The sequence below is a fragment of the Amphiprion ocellaris genome, chromosome 4, assembly GCF_022539595.1.
Source record: "Amphiprion ocellaris isolate individual 3 ecotype Okinawa chromosome 4, ASM2253959v1, whole genome shotgun sequence".
In the NCBI taxonomy this organism is placed as follows: domain Eukaryota; kingdom Metazoa; phylum Chordata; class Actinopteri; family Pomacentridae; genus Amphiprion; species Amphiprion ocellaris.
In genome coordinates, this window is record NC_072769.1 from 5,522,052 (window position 1) to 5,537,667 (window position 15,616).

The 15,616-nt window shown below is 44.6% G+C and overlaps 1 protein-coding gene across 10 annotated transcripts in view; it reads right to left on the bottom strand.

Moving 5' to 3' along the window:
• The window catches only part of LOC111568898 (EMAP like 6), a 43,818-nt gene that overhangs the window by 5,391 nt on the left and 22,811 nt on the right, over positions 1-15,616 (bottom strand). For 6 of the 10 annotated variants that reach the window (XM_055009894.1, XM_055009895.1, XM_055009892.1 and 3 more), the window contains 20 exons: positions 15,477-15,582; positions 14,571-14,664; positions 14,372-14,472; positions 13,525-13,727; positions 12,286-12,397; positions 12,080-12,207; positions 11,499-11,640; positions 11,237-11,389; positions 11,015-11,146; positions 9,229-9,317; positions 8,981-9,148; positions 8,695-8,896; positions 7,216-7,342; positions 7,064-7,142; positions 6,850-6,979; positions 6,675-6,773; positions 5,828-5,848; positions 5,709-5,723; positions 479-652; positions 4-212 (listed from right to left, as the gene is read on the bottom strand). In XM_055009894.1, coding sequence (XP_054865869.1) covers positions 4-212; positions 479-652; positions 5,709-5,723; positions 5,828-5,848; positions 6,675-6,773; positions 6,850-6,979; positions 7,064-7,142; positions 7,216-7,342; positions 8,695-8,896; positions 8,981-9,148; positions 9,229-9,317; positions 11,015-11,146; positions 11,237-11,389; positions 11,499-11,640; positions 12,080-12,207; positions 12,286-12,397; positions 13,525-13,727; positions 14,372-14,472; positions 14,571-14,664; positions 15,477-15,582 — 2,484 coding nt within the window. Of the gene's footprint in view, positions 1-3; positions 213-478; positions 653-5,708; positions 5,724-5,827; positions 5,849-6,674; positions 6,774-6,849; positions 6,980-7,063; positions 7,143-7,215; positions 7,343-8,694; positions 8,897-8,980; positions 9,149-9,228; positions 9,343-11,014; positions 11,147-11,236; positions 11,390-11,498; positions 11,641-12,079; positions 12,208-12,285; positions 12,398-13,524; positions 13,728-14,371; positions 14,473-14,570; positions 14,665-15,476; positions 15,583-15,616 lie in introns of those variants that run through there. The other 4 variants (XM_055009897.1, XM_035948419.2, XM_023270769.3 and 1 more) reach the window with 4 other exon arrangements.

Genomic DNA, 15,616 nt, shown 5'->3' on the forward strand with positions numbered 1-15,616 from the left:
TACAGCACCAAATGCGACAGACAACATGGTCTGCATGCGGCCGTCCTCCACCGAGCCAATCGCTCCTTTCTTGTACATGAGCGAACCTCCAACCAGAGTCCAGAACTTGATGTGTTTGATTCCCACTGACACAAATTGGGTATCGGAGTCTGGTCTGAACTCCACCACAAAGATCCGCTCAGCGTGGCCACCTTTACTGGTCACCTTGGTGCCTGGCAGAGAGGTCAGAGGTCACCTTCCAAATACATGTAATGTATGGAAAATGCATTTACTTTGGAAGGTTAGCAGGTCCTTCATATTGATACCTGCGTCTTTTCATCAAGTTTAAGATTCTAAAAGCATTCCTGCTCTGAATTCCTACACCATCATTAGACAGGTACAGATCTAGATCAATAAATGTTAAAAAGAGACCAGGGAACCTGTCAAGAAATGTTTCTGAACATAACTTAGAATTTAGTTTGTCAGAAGTCTTTGGTACCTTCCTGCCACCTCCACACCGTGATGGTGTGTTCAGGCTCCACCCCCACAGACAGCAGCAGCTTCCCTGTAGCACTGAAGTTGACGTAGCCAACACCTTTAGCATGGGAACAACGCAGGATGGACAGCGTCTGCTTGGTCATGGCATCCCACACATGGATGGAAGGAGCAAAGCCTGAAAGAAGAGACCGACACCATAGGAACCACACAGCTCAACAACCGAAGACCAGAGGCAGCTCAGAGCTCAGGAGCTAAGGACCTGTGGACCTATGGAGCTGAAATACTGATATACCGACCAAGAAATTGAGGCTTTAAATAGCTTAGGACCTAAAGAATCCAGAAACTGTGGTCCCTTAGCCATGAAGGTAGCCCAGGCACCAAAGAACCAGAGGAGCATGGAACCGTGGTGCTGAGTGAGCTATGTCTGTTACATTCCATCAGCTGCAAGCCAAGAACCTTAATCATGAAAGTGGCAACAAAAGTAAACCTTTGGCCCACGAAACCTAAGAAACAGCCTATGAAGATCTGTGGACCTGTGGAACCAAAGACCTAGTGCATTCAGGGAACCAAGGTGCCATAGGACCAAGGAGCTAAGATATTGTTCAATCAAGGACCTTTGGTTATAGAAACTGTGGACTCAAGGCTCAAAGTCAACAAGGTAGAAGAAAGACTGGGAATGACAGAACCAAGGGAGCTGAGAACCCCAGCATCAGTAGGCCGAGTAGTAAAATGTTCAGGAAACTGTGATGCCGAGGATCAAAGGCACAGTCTGTTGGAACCAAAGGTAATAAAGTGGCCAAAGAACCAAGGCATCAGAACACCAAGGACTAGGCAAAGTAGGAATCAGGAAGTAAAACAACAGATTTTTACCATGACCTGTAGAACAAACATGCAAGGCAAGGACGTATGGAATCTAAAAAAAAAATCAAGGATCTAAGGTAGCCAAGGAATCAAAGAACAGACAAGAAATAAAAAAAGGGGAAACACAAAATCAAGGGATCAAGGTAGAAAAACACCAAAGAATGGAGCAACCAATGGAATGAGGAGCATCACAGCCTTGAAGACAAGGTGGACTGGAGCCACGAAGTGCAGATGCTGAGTATCAGGTGGAACAAACCCAGATTCAGCAGTTCAGGAGGGACATAGGCAGGTAGAGGACCAGTCACTAAACCTTCTTCTACTTAAGGATCATTTCCATTTTGTTTAAGAGTAGGCAGAAACTGCCACTGACATGCTGATTAGACAGAGCAGGACTGGTAAGTGACTGCAAGTTAGATTCAGAGTCGTGAAAATTCAACTGCGTTTTTTAAATCCTGTTTTCACACTTTTACAGCGACCATTATTAACGCCTTCAGCCATGATCACCAAAGGACGGCTTTCTAAAGTCAAACTCAGCCAAACCCCCAAAACACTGAGAACAGTTGACTGAAGAGACAGTAATATTGAAAAGTACAGTGGGTACGGAAAGTATTCAGACCCCTTTAAATTTTTCACTCTTTGTTTCATTGCAGCCATTTGCTAAAATCAAAAAAGCTCATTTTATTTCTCATTAATGTACACTCAGCACCCTATCTTGACAGAAAAAAACAGAAATGTAGAAATTTTTGCAAATTTATTAAAAAAGAAAAACTGAAATATCACACGGTCATAAGTATTCAGACCCTTTGCTCAGTATTGAGTAGAAGCACCCTTTTGAGCTAGTACAGCCATGAGTCTTCTTGGGAATGATGCAACAGTTTTTCACACCTGGATTTGGGGATCCTCTGCCATTCTTCCTTGCAGATCCTCTCCAGTTCTGTCAGGTTGGATGGTGAACGTTGGTGGACAGCCATTTTCAGATCTCTCCAGAGATGCTCAATTGGGTTTAGGTCAGGGCTCTGGCTGGGCCAGTCAAGAATGGTCACAGAGTTGTTCCGAAGCCACTCCTTTGTTATTTTAGCTGTGTGCTTAGGGTCATTGTCTTGTTGGAAGGTGAACCTTCAGCCCAGTCTGAGGTCCAGAGCACTCTGGAAGAGGTTTCTTCCAGGATATCTCTGTACTTGACCGCATTCATCTTTCCTTCAATTGCAACCAGTCGTCCTGTCCCTGCAGCTGAAAAACACCCCATAGCATGATGCTGCCACCACCATGTTTCACTGTTGGGATGGTATTGGGATGAGCAGTGCCTGGTTTTCTCCACACATACCGCTTAGAATTAATGCCAAAAAGTTCAATCTTGGTCTCATCAGACCAGAGAATCTTATTTCTCATAGTCTGGGAGTCCTTCATGTGTTTTTTGGCAAACTCTATGCGGGCTTTCATATGTCTTGCACTGAGGAGAGGCTTCCGTCGGGCCACTCTGCCATAAAGGCCCAACTGGTGGAGGGCTGCAGTGATAGTTGACTTTGTGGAACTTTCTCCCATCTCCCTGCTGCATCTCTGGAGCTCAGCCACGGTGATCTTTGGGTTCTTCTTTACCTCTCTCACCAAGGCTCTTCTCCCACGATTGCTCAGTTTGGCTGGACGGCCAGGTCTAGGAAGAGTTCTGGTCGTCCCAAACTTCTTCCATTTAAGGATTATGGAGGCCACTGTGCTCTTAGGAACCTTGAGTGCTGCAGAAATTCTTTTGTAACCTTGGCCAGATCTGTGCCTTGCCACTGAGCTCCTTGGGCAGTTCCTGCGACCTCATGATTCTCATTTGCTCTGACATGCACTGTGAGCTGTAAGGTCTTATATAGACAGGTGTGTGCCTTTCCTAATCAAGTCCAATCAGTTTAATTAAACACAGCTGGACTCCAATGAAGAAGCAGAACCATCTCAAGGAGGATCAGAAGAAATGGACCGCAGGTGAGTTAAATATGAGTGTCACAGTAAAGGGTCTGAATACTTATGACCGTGTGATATTTCAGTTTTTCTTTTTTAATAAATTTGCAAAAATTTCTACATTTCTGTTTCTTTCTGTCAATATAGGGTGCTGAGTGTACATTAATGAGAAATAAAATGAACTTTTTTGATTTTAGCAAATGGCTGCAATGAAACAAAGAGTGAAAAATTTAAAAGGGTCTGAATACTTTCCATACCCACTGTACAACCCAGACGTCCATCTGTCTTCTTCTCCTTCACACTGTGGACCTGGTGATTGCAGACTAAGCAGGTCTTTGTAGATGTTCTTCTCTTCAGCAGTGTTTTCTAGAGGCAAGGTATTCCCAGGCCAGATGAGATGTGTGTTCCTTTCAGTCTGGATCTACCCCTGGTTCTCCTCCCAGCAGAAAACCTCCGAAGGAAGGAGGATCCTAATCCAGTCCTGAACCATCTCAACAGTTTTGCAGCGACTTTGACCTCCACTTTGATGGTCCACCTCATGCCCAACATCACTCTAGTAGTCTGGACTAAAAGGTCAGGGTCACCAACATCATGAGGACTCATTATGAACATTTACAGGAAAGTTCTTGGAGAATGTGCAGCATAAGTGTTGGACAGACTCCTGGATATCCAGAGCGATCTCCACAGCATTGTTTGTATTTCTTTGAACCAATCACAGTAATCTATAACGGTGGTAAAATAACGGGGACGGGGACTTTCTCATGATGGGATATTAGCATGGGACAGTTCTCTGAAAACATTATGCTGAAGTTCACATCCAGAGAGTCACACCAGACAGACCCATGTGATCATGACTGTGGAGGTTAATGTAACAGGGTCCAGGTCCAGCAGATGCTCATGCCTGCTGATAATGCCCTGATATCCAAAGCATAAACAGTAGACAGGAAGCTTCTAAAGCAGCCTCTGAATCACAGTCTTACCAGGAACAGCACAGACACACAGTAAACACAGACTAGCTCGGCTAGTCTAACATGCTGGTAAGAGACGCTAAGCAAGGCTTTGTTCTCAGTCCAACTTGCTTTAGTTGAAATCTGCTATAATCACACTAATGTGGAGACATTTGAAAACACTGTTTATGGAGGCTTTTGATCCACACTAATGTCTGTTTGTCAGGTCTGATGGCTGGAAAAAGATGGATGCAGTTCATCTAAAACACCTGAGCTCTGGTTGGAGGTCATTAACCTCCTCAGAAATCTTTGTCATGGTGCCTATTGCTGCTAAATTCATCCAGGTCCTGGAGATCTAGGAGCTTCAGTAGAAACCAGCCTGGAAGACGTTTCCAGAAATTTCTTCCACAGAAGTCTGGTTGGTTTCTACTGAAGCCCTTACAATTAAAAGGTGGAACATTTCAGGTCATTAACCTCCCGCTGCTGCTAAACTCCCACAATGCTCTCTGATTTAACATGAACTGTTGTCTGAGTGACGCCTCCTCTGGTCGCTACAGGATTAAACAGGAAGAGGCTCCACTTGGTGGAACAACCAGGAACTACAGCTGATCTATATTTACTGACATGGAGAGAAAACAGGTTTACTGCAGTACATCCTATTGTAGTACTATATTTACCCTCTAGTACTACATTTACCCTCTAACACAAAATTTACCCTCTGATACTACATTTACCCTCTAACACTACATTTACCCACTAGCACTACATTTATCCTCTAACACTACATTTATCCTCTAACACTACATTTACTCTCTAACACTACATGTACCCTCTAGTACTACATTTACCCTCTAACACTACATTTATCCTCTAACATTACATTTACCCTCTAGCACTACATTTACCCTCTAACACTACATTTATCCTCTAACACTACATTTACCCTCTAACACTACATTTACTCTCTAACACTACATTTCAATGTCTTGGGCCAGTCATAACCTCATTAGGAGCGATTAATCTTGAGTCTATTAGAGAATTTGGTTATTGCCAATGGTTTATTTTTTACTAGTTAGTCAACGAGACAAGTGGAAAACAGATATTTTAAACAATATAACCATTTTAAGCTAAGACGTGACATCACACGAGTAGTTTCTGGACCATTTGAAAGTTGCTTCTGGTTTTACAGATTATTGTTGATAGATGTTATTGTGGTGATTTTTTTAAAGACAGCATGTCTTTGAAACCTGCCCTTTAGGGGTCAGAAGGTCACATAAATACAGCTTTGAAGCTATTATGTGGAATAAGACGTTTCTAAAAGCTGCTGTCTGTAATAAATCACAGTAAAGCGGTTCAGTGTGGATGTTCTGAACAAAGTGTTTTCATCTGAGTCCACGTTAGTGCAGTCATGGCCTCGGTGTGTCGGGGTGGGGGGGCTACGGACAGAAGAACCAGATCAGACCTGAACAGACTGATACTCACCGGACACTTCAGCCTCTGCACACCAATGACAGCAAACAACACCAACAAGTTAAACATATGGAAGCCGACAGAACGGCGGTGAATGGATCAGTGATGAGCGATGAGGAACTCAGACTCACCTGGCAGGTCAGTGACGTCACCTGGGGGTGAGGTGAGACAGTGACAATGTGGAGGCAGTGGAAAAGAAAAGAGGTGTGATGGACAGAAAGCAGCCAGTCATGCATGAGAACAACCTGGTGATCAGTTAAATCGGTTAGAACAGTTGAGTGCTGGCATCGACATTGTCCTGCTGAACAGTTCAGGTTAAACAACAGAGGAAGAACAGCTTCCCTCAAGGCTGACTGGGTCCTAACCAGAGGAAAGTTTTGTTCATGTTGGATTGTCTTTTTACTTTTTGGTCTTTTTATATCTGTCTGCTGTAGTTTTTTTCATCTTTATTCTGTTTTTTAATATCTTTGTGTCCTTGCTGAAGGTTTGTCATTCACACCAACAACTCTGTTGACCTATACAGCTCGGTAAAACTAGTGTAGACTTCAACAACTAGGTCTGTGGCTTCTCCAGCTAGTTAAAGGCCTTCTACATCCAGTCCTCAGATCTTCTTTAAAATGGTGTCAGTCAGTTTGGAGCAACTACCAGTAAACTTTCAGTAAACATTCAGAAACATTAAATAAGTTAGACCTTGTCGTATTCATCAGTTTGGTCCAATCAAAAGTTGTGAAAACACGGGGGTGTTCAAAGGTAGTCAGTTCCTCCAGCTGTCAAAAATAATGAATCCTGGAAGGAACCAATCCACCAGAACTGGAGAATACTGACCAAAGAGTGGCGCATCTTAAAGAAAGTCTACATGAAATCAGAACTTATGACTGTTTGAATGAAACAGACAAACTGACGTACTTTCTCCAGGAGGAGGAGCTTCAGCTGGACCTGGTGATGAGGGTTCTGTTACAGTTCTGGTCAGAGACTCACCGATCTGCCCGGTGGCGATGATGTTCTGGTATTTGGGGTGCTGATTGACAGTCAGACAGAGGATGTCGTCGGTGTGTTCCAGATAGAAACTCTGCGTTCCTGTCAGGGCAGAGAGCAGAATGGAGTCAATAACATCAGCAGGTGGTTAGAAGGTCTGAGTAGGAGCTCTACTGACCGGTGGAGAGGTTCTGGATGACCACAGCGGCGGCGGTGTGGAAGATGATGTCAGCGCCGTCGTTGAGGTAATGCAGGTTGTTGCGACAGTCAAAGCCTCGGTAGCCAAAGACGTGCTCCAACACCAGTTCCTGACAACAAACAACAACAGTTTGACAGTTTGAAGTGAAGTCTGATGTCGACAGACTGACGATAACCAGACATCTTATACTTACCTCCACCACCTTCTTCTTCTTAGTCACGTTGTTCTTCAGCAGTTTGTCGGGCAGAGGTGCAGCTCGGCTCACAGGAGGCCTGAACAAGACGACCAGCATTATAGACAAACTGTGTCTGAGCTCACATCAGTGAAATATTGACTCCACGGTACCTCTCCTCCACAGGAAGCTCTTTGTGCTGCTGGTGAGGTTTGGTTCCTGACATGTTCCTGATGCTGGCTGAGTAGATCTTGGTGATGTAGTCCACCACCTTCTCCCGAGCCACGTCACTGTCGTACCCTGAAAACGCAACAAGTCACAAATCACCCTGAAACCAGACCACTACTAGTACTCAGACCTCTACCACTAGTCCTCAGACCTCTACAACTAGTCCTCAAAACTCTTCAGCTAGGCTTCAGATTCCTACAGCTAGTCCTCAGACCTCTACAACTAGCCTTCAAACTTCTAAAATTAGCTTTCAAACCTCTACAGCTAGTCCCCAGACCTCTACAACTAGTCCTCAAACCTCTACAACTCGTCACTAAAATTCTACAGCTAGGTCCCAGATTCCTACAACTAGTCTAGAGACCTCTACAACTTGTTTCAAACCCCTACAACTAGCCCTCAGCCTCTAAAACTAGCCTTCAAACCTCTACAACTAGTCATTAAAATTCTACAGCTAGACCCCAGATTCCTACAACTAGTCCTCTAGAGACCTCTTCAACTTGTTTTGTTTCAAACCGATACAACTAGTCCTCAGACCTCTACAGCTAGTCCTCAGGCCACTATAACTAGTCTTAAGGCCTCTACAACTAGTCTGCATACCTCTACAACTTGTTTCAAACCTGTAAAACTAGTCCTCAAACCTCTACAACTAGTCCTCAGATCCATCCATCCATCCATTATCTATACACCGCTTAATCCTCACTAGGGTCGCGGGGGGGGCTGGAGCCTATCCCAGCTGACTCGGGCGAAGGCAGGGGACACCCTAGACAGGTCGCCAGTCTGTCGCAGGGCTACATACAAGGACACACAATCACTCTCGCATTCACACCTATGGGCAATTTAGAGTAATCAATTAACCTCAGCATGTTTTTGGACTGTGGGAGGAAGCCGGAGTACCCGGAGAAAAGCCACGCATGCACAGGGAGAACATGCAAACTCCATGCAGAAAGATCCCGGGAAAGCCGGGACGCGAACCAGGGACCTTCTCGCTGCAAGGCGAAAGCGCTAACCACTACGCCACTGTACAGCCCCTAGTCCTCAGATCTTTTAAACTAATCCTCAAAACTCTATAACTAGTCCTCAGACCTCTACTAGTCATTAAATCTCTACAGCTAGGCCCGAGATTCCTACAACTAGTCCAGAGACCTCTATAACTTGTTTTGTTTAAAATCCCTACAACTAGTCCTCAGAACTCTACAACTGCTCCTCAGACCTCTACAGCTAATCCTCAGGCCTCTATAACTAGTGCTCAGGCCTCTACAACTAGCCTTCAAACCTCTACAACTAGTCTGCATACCTCTACAACTTGTTTCAAACCTGTACAACTTGTTTCAAAGCACTACAACTAGTCCTCAGGTCTATACAACTAGTCCCTCTACTGGTTTACGTCCCCCTCTCGTCCACACTTGCTGTTTGGACGGTGTTACCTCCGTCCTCCTCGGTGTCATCGTCCGACTCCTCACTGTCCACAGCTTTGCTTTCTTTGTGTCCTGGTGCTTCTCTGGTCCAGATCATCAGCGCCGTGTCAGCTCCGCCCACTGACAGCAGCATGGAGTCGTCATTGGACCAACGGATGTTGGTCACATTGGTGCTGTGACCCACATACTTCTTAAATTTGGCAAACTGGCCCTGAGTTTAAACAGAAAGAGTCAGAACGAGAAACTAAAAACAGGACTTGAACTTATTTTATTCACGACTCTGTCCTGGTCTCACCCTGGACGGGAAGCTGAACAGCTTTAGGAAGCCGAAGTCGTCTCCGGTGGCGAGCAGTTTGCGATCTTTGGTGAGCGAGGCGGCATTGACGAAGCTGAGCGTCGGCCATATTCCTTCGCAGGTTGGACCCAGAACAGACGTCCAGCTGGCCCAGTCCAGCTTTTCAAACTAGACACAGAAACACCGTGAGGAGTCAGACATGTTTACATAAAAGAACTCAAACTGAAAACTTTCAGAGTGTTCCTGACCTCGGCCATGCTGATATTCTGTTTGCGTCCCCGCGGAGCCTCAAAGAACATCTGCTCTTTAGCGCCAGTGTTCACCTGCAGCAGTTTACCTGTACAGCAAACAGCAGGAAGAGTCTGGAAGTGTAGACAGGATAAAACTAAGACTAAAACTAAAACACTAATGTTAGCATGCTAATCATGCTACATGTCAAATATTTTTGATTTGTTTTGACTGGATGTCATATTTAGCTTGTTAGCTTGCTAACATTTTAGCTAACATGATAGCATGACAGGTTAAAATTTCACCTGCAATATAAAGATATGTTAGCATGCAAATTTTAGCACATATTATGTTGTTAGCTCAGCTAATTTTAGCCAAAGATGCTGCCATTTCACACAAAATTATCATTTATTTCTAAACATGCTATGGTTCATAGGACATGAGGTTTAGATGTTCATAGGAGTCTAGATGTTGGTGTTCATAGAGGTCTAGATGCTGGTGTTCATAGAGGTCTAGATATTCATAGAGGTCTAGATGTTGGTGTTTGTAGAGGTCTAGATCTTCATAGAGGTCTAGATGGTGGTGTTCATAGAGATCTAGATGTTGGTGTTCATAGAGGTCTAGATGTTCATAGAGGTCTAGATGCTGGTGTTCGTAGAGGTCTAGATCTGCTAGAGGTCTAGATGTTGGTCTTCATAGAGGTGTAGATGTTGGTGTTCATAGAGGTCTAGATGTTGGTGTTCATAGAGGTCTAAATGTTGGTGTTTATAGAGGTCTGGATGTTGGTGTTTTTAGGGTTCTAGATGTTCATAGAGTTCTAGATGTTGGTGTTCATAGAGGTCTAGATGTTGATGTTCATAGAGGTCTAGATGTTGGTGTTCTTAGGGTTCTAGATGTTCATAGAGGTCTAGATGTCGGTGTTCATAGAGGTCTAGATGTTGGTGTTCATAGAGGTCTAGATGGTGTTCTTAGGGTTCTAGATGCTGGTGTTCGTAGAGGTCTAGATCTTCTAAAGGTCTAGATGTTGGTCTTCGTAGAGGTCTAGATGTTAGTGTTCATAGAGGTCTAGATGTTGGTGTTTTTAGGGTTCTAGATGTTCATAGAGGTCTAGATGTTGGTCTTCATAGAGGTCTAGATGTTGGTGTTCATAGAGGTCTAGATGTTGGTGTTCATAGAGGTCTAGATGTTGGTGTTTTTAGGGTTCTAGATGTTCATAGAGGTCTAGATGTTGGTGTTCATAGAGGTCTAGATGTTGGTGTTCATAGATGTCTAGATGTTGGTGTTCATAGAGGTCTAGATGTTGGTCTTCATAGAGGTCTAGGTGTTGGTGTTCTTAGGGGTCTAGATGTTGGTGTTCATAGAGGTCTAGATGTTGGTGTTCTTAAGGTTCTAGATGTTGGTGTTCATAGAGGTCTAGATGTTGGTGTTCAAAGAGGTCTAGATGATGATGTTCTTAGAGGTCTAGATGTTTGTGTTCATAGAGGTCTAGATGTTGGTGTTCTTAAGGTTGTAGATGTTGGTGTTCATAGAGGTCTAGATGTTGGTGCTCATACATTTTACAACTTAATCTTTTAATATAGATCTTTTAAATCAAAGTGAGGAATGAAGTTGTGTACTATAATTGAAATATAAAGAATCTATCCTTAGAACTACCTCCCAAATGCACTTTATTCTTGTAAAATGATGAAAAGGTTAGCTTCACCTTTTCCAGGGAGCACATGTTCGTATTTATTGTAGACAATTAAGACCAAAATGCTTCATATCCAAGTCAACTTTAGATTTCAGTGAGTTCAGGTGAGTGTTCACCTCTGGAGTCCCAGTCGATGTGGGTAATGTAGCTCCCAGCTCCTTTACAGATGCCGACTCTCTTACTGGTCAGGACGTTGTAGATGTCTACAAAGGAGTCATGTGAGGCCACGGCCAGGTACTTCCCTGCATCTGAAACAAACACCTGACCAATCAACAACGTGCCAGTCACGGTCACCCTGCACTGCACCCGTCTCCCGTCTGTGTGGTGAGTTCAGGTACCTTGGGAGAAGCGAATGTCTGAGATGAGCTCTCTGCGGTGATGGAAGGTCACCATGTCCTCCAGCGTGTCAGCGTTGACCACCAAGAAGCTGCCATCGTTCAGACCAACCGCCAGAGCTTTACCGTCCGGAGAGAAGGCGCAGCACCGCCCACCTGACAGGTAACACACAGGTAATGTAGGTAACAAACAGGTAACACACAGGTATTATAGGTAACACACAGGTGTGTAAGTATATAAAGGGTTTATATCAGCTCATCTCACCTTTCTTGAGCTTGCGGACGGCGACCATGCGGTGATTGGCCGACAGCTCCCAGATTCTCAGAGTTTTGTCGTCACTGACGGTGGCGCAGACGGGCAGCAGAGGGTGAGCTGCCAAACCCCACACCTCACCCTCCATGTGACCCTGAACGCAGCACAGACAGGTAAATGTTTACCTGCAGGTGAACGCTTCTACACACCTGTTGGTCTGGGCTCAGGACTGTGCTGATAGTTGGCAGTTTGGATATCCGGGATATGTAGACTATAAGCAGCAGAGAGCATTGTGGGAGTTAAGCAGCAACGGGCACCATGACAAAGACTTCTCTGGAGGTTAGTGACCTGAGAAGTTCCACCTTTTAGTTGTAGGAGCTTCAGTAGAAACCAGTCGGACTTCTCTGGAAGACGTTTCAAGTAACGTCTTCCAGAGAAGTCCGGTTGGTTTCTACTGAAGCTCCTACAATCAGCAGGACCTGGATGAGTTTAGCAGCAATGGGCACCATGACAAAGACTCCTGTAGTGGTTAATGACCTGAGATGTTCCATGTATTAAATGTAGGGTTGAATGTTCTCTGATGGACCTCTGACCTGAACCAGCAGCGTCATTGGACCGCTCTTGTCGATCTCGAGGATTTCTCCATTCTTGGTTCCCAGCAAGATGTGGCCATGGCCCAGAGTGATGGCTCTGATGGACGGGTTGTCCTCCAGCAGCAGACCTGACCACAAACAGACCAATCAGATGCAAGGCGGTGAAGGAAATGTAAAGTCTGAGCAAACACAGAGCAGGAAGTGACCTTTAGAGGATGGAGAGAGGGCGGCTCTCTTGATGGCGTACGTCTTAAGACATCTCTCGAACATGTCGTCCCACAGCTCCACGATGCCGTCCTTCCCCCCCGTCACAAAGCCCTGGACAGTAAACGCAGCACAAGAAGGAAAGAAAACTTCATCAGTGGCGCAGGAACTTTGCTTGCACCTGGCTCGGGTCTAGATGTTGGTGTTCACAGAGGTCTAGATGTTGGTGTTCATAGAGATCTAGATATTCATAGAGGTCTAGAATGTTGGTGTTCATAGAGATCTAGATGTTCATAGAGGTCTAGATGTTGGTGTTCATAGGGGTCTAGATGTTTATAGAAGTCTAGATGTTGGTGTTCACAGAGGTCTAGATGTTCATAGAGGTCTAGATGTTGAAGTTCATAGAGGTCTAGATGTTGGTGTTCATAGAGATCTAGATGTTCATAGAGGTCTAGAATGTTGGTGTTCATAGAGATCTAGATGTTCATAGAGGTCTAGATGTTGGTGTTCATAGGGGTCTAGATGTTTATAGAAGTCTAGCTGTTGGAGTTTAAAGTAAACTATAATCAGTTTCCATGTCAGTTGTACTTTGCATGTATCATCTGTCTTATCATGCATGTATCAAATTGTCTGTTTTATGTTCCTTGTCGTCCCCCTCCCCCCCACCCCCACCCCCCCTCACCCCCCCTCACCCCTCTACCTCTACCCCTCTACCTCTTCTGTCCCTCTCAACCCGCCCGGCCAGCAGGCAGATGGGTCCCCCCACATCAAGAGCTGGGTTCTGCTCAAGGTTTTTTTCCCTGTTAAAAGGGTGTTTTCCTTGCCACTCTCGCCTTTGGGCTTGCTCTGGGGGTCAGGCATATGGGTTCTGTAAAGCGTCTTGAGACAATTTGACTGTAATTGGTGCTATAGAAATAAAACTGAATTGAACTGAAAAATTGAACTGGTGTTCATAGAGGTCTAGATGTTTATAGAGGTCTAGATGGTGTTCCAGAGGGCTAGATGTTCGGTGTTCATAGAGGTCTAGATGTTCATAGAGGTCTAGATGTTGGTGTTTCTGATCTTAATATTTTACGACAAAACATAATTTTTCTTGTGATTTTACAACTTAATCTTTTAATATAGATCTTTTAAATCAAAGCGAGGAATGAACTTGTGTATTGTAACTGAAATCTAAAGAATCTAACATTAGAACTACCTCCTAAAGACACTGTATTCTTGTAAAACGATGAACAGGTCACCTTGTCCAGGGAGCACATGGCGAACACCGGCCCGTCATGGGCCTTGATGGTCTTGATGAGCGTCGTGTCTCTCCAGATGTAAACATCTCCGTTGGTAGCGCCAGAGAACACCAGGTCCTCCGATCTGCCATAACACGCCGACATCATCGTCTCCTGCTTCCCTAGGTTCCCAAAAATCCCTCGTTTGAATGTCAGACCACCCCCTGCAGGACAAGACCGCACATGACCTGATCAGCCAACAGGAAATCTGCTCCGACATTAAGTGTTATTACGCACTTTATATTTCAGGGTTTCCTCTACATTCAAATCCCAGCACCGCTCCTTTAAATTATTATTTTTTTAAAATCGTCGCAAATACACCATCACCGCATGTCTCCAACTTCACAGCAGTCTTGCACTGTGTTGGGTACTCGCGAGTGCTAAGGTAAACTACAGATAACTGTGACTGTGGTGTATCCATTCTTTTTTTGTGTGTGGTGGTGGTGGTGGTGGAGCGGAGCGGGGAGCCTGCTGCCGCTGCAGGAACAAATCCTAGAGGAAACACTGTATTTCTTATTAAAGAAGTAGATTTTGATTGATTTAGTGCTAATAATGATGTTTTAAACACCTGAGCTCTGGCTGGAGGTCATTAACCTCCACATGAGTCTCTGTCAGGGTGACCTATCGCTAGCTAAACTTATCCAGGTCCTGCTGATCGTAAGAGCTTCAGTAGGAACCATCCGGACTTCTCTGGAAGATCTAATGAAGCTCCTACAATTAATAGGTTGATCAGGTCATGAACCATCAGTTCCATTGCAAGTGACCTGTACATCAGGTGTGTTTCAGGTAAACAGGAATGAGGATGTACCCGAGTGCTGCCAGAACTTGATGTGTTTCATCCCCACAGTCACCAGTTTGTCCATCCTGAAGGGGTTACTCTTCACCACAAAGATCTTCTCCTTATGACCCCTGAACACAGACGGAAGAACCAAAACCTTCTGACTGATGGATCATGTTTAAATGTCACTATCAGATGTGTGTCCAGGTGTGTGTCCAGGTGTACGTACTTGGCCTTGGCTAGTCTCTCTCCTTTCTTCCAGTCCCAGATGACAATGGAGTGAAATTCATCGATTCCCACCGAGATCAAACTCTTGCCGTCCGCTGAAGAACACAGATACAGGAGGAGGGACAACAAATTGTGATCTGGTGAATCCACAAACAAGGACTACTAAAGATGGTTCACGGTTGAGAAGGACTAGTTAAGGATAACAAACAGTGATGTAAGGATTACAGACAATGACTTATGGTTTCCACATGGAACTTTAGGGATAACAAATGGCGACTGCTTGATCTAAATATGGTGATTCTGACAGAACAAATGCAGATTTAATGATTAATGGTCATAATTTAGGGGCAACAAGTCACAGAAAAAAGCTGATTTAAGGTGTACAGGTGATGACAGAAGGATAACAAATGGTGCTTTAGAGACTGAAAAGGACAATTTAAGGATTACTGGTGATGAATATGAATGAGTGATTCTGAGAAAACCAATGTAGTTTTAGGGACTACAGGTGAGGATTTAGGGATAACTGATGTTGTTTTAGGGACTACAGGTGAGGATTTAGGGCTAACCAATGTTGTTTTAGGGATTACAGGTGAGGATTTGGGGATAACCAATAATGACGTGAGGATTACAGGTGAGGATTTGGGGATAACCAATGTTGATTTAGGGATTACGCTTGAGGATTTGGGGATGCCCAATGTTGATTTAGGGAGTCCAGGTGAGGATTTGGGGATAACCAATGGTGACTTGGAGATTACAGGTGAGGATTTAGGGATAACCAATTTTGTTTTAGGGATTACAGGTGAGGATTTGGGGATAACCAATGATGACTTGGGGATTACATGTGAGGATTTGGGGATAGCCAATGGTGACTGGGGAAACCGAATGGTGCACTGTGAGGTGAGGGTACCTGTGAACTCCAGAGAACAGACCCCTCTGCTGTGGTGTCCTTTGAGCAGCGACAGACACTTTAGGGTTTGGATGTCCCAGACGTGAATGGCTGGATCTCTGCCCACCTGAACACAGAGCAGCCAATCAGAAACACTCTCA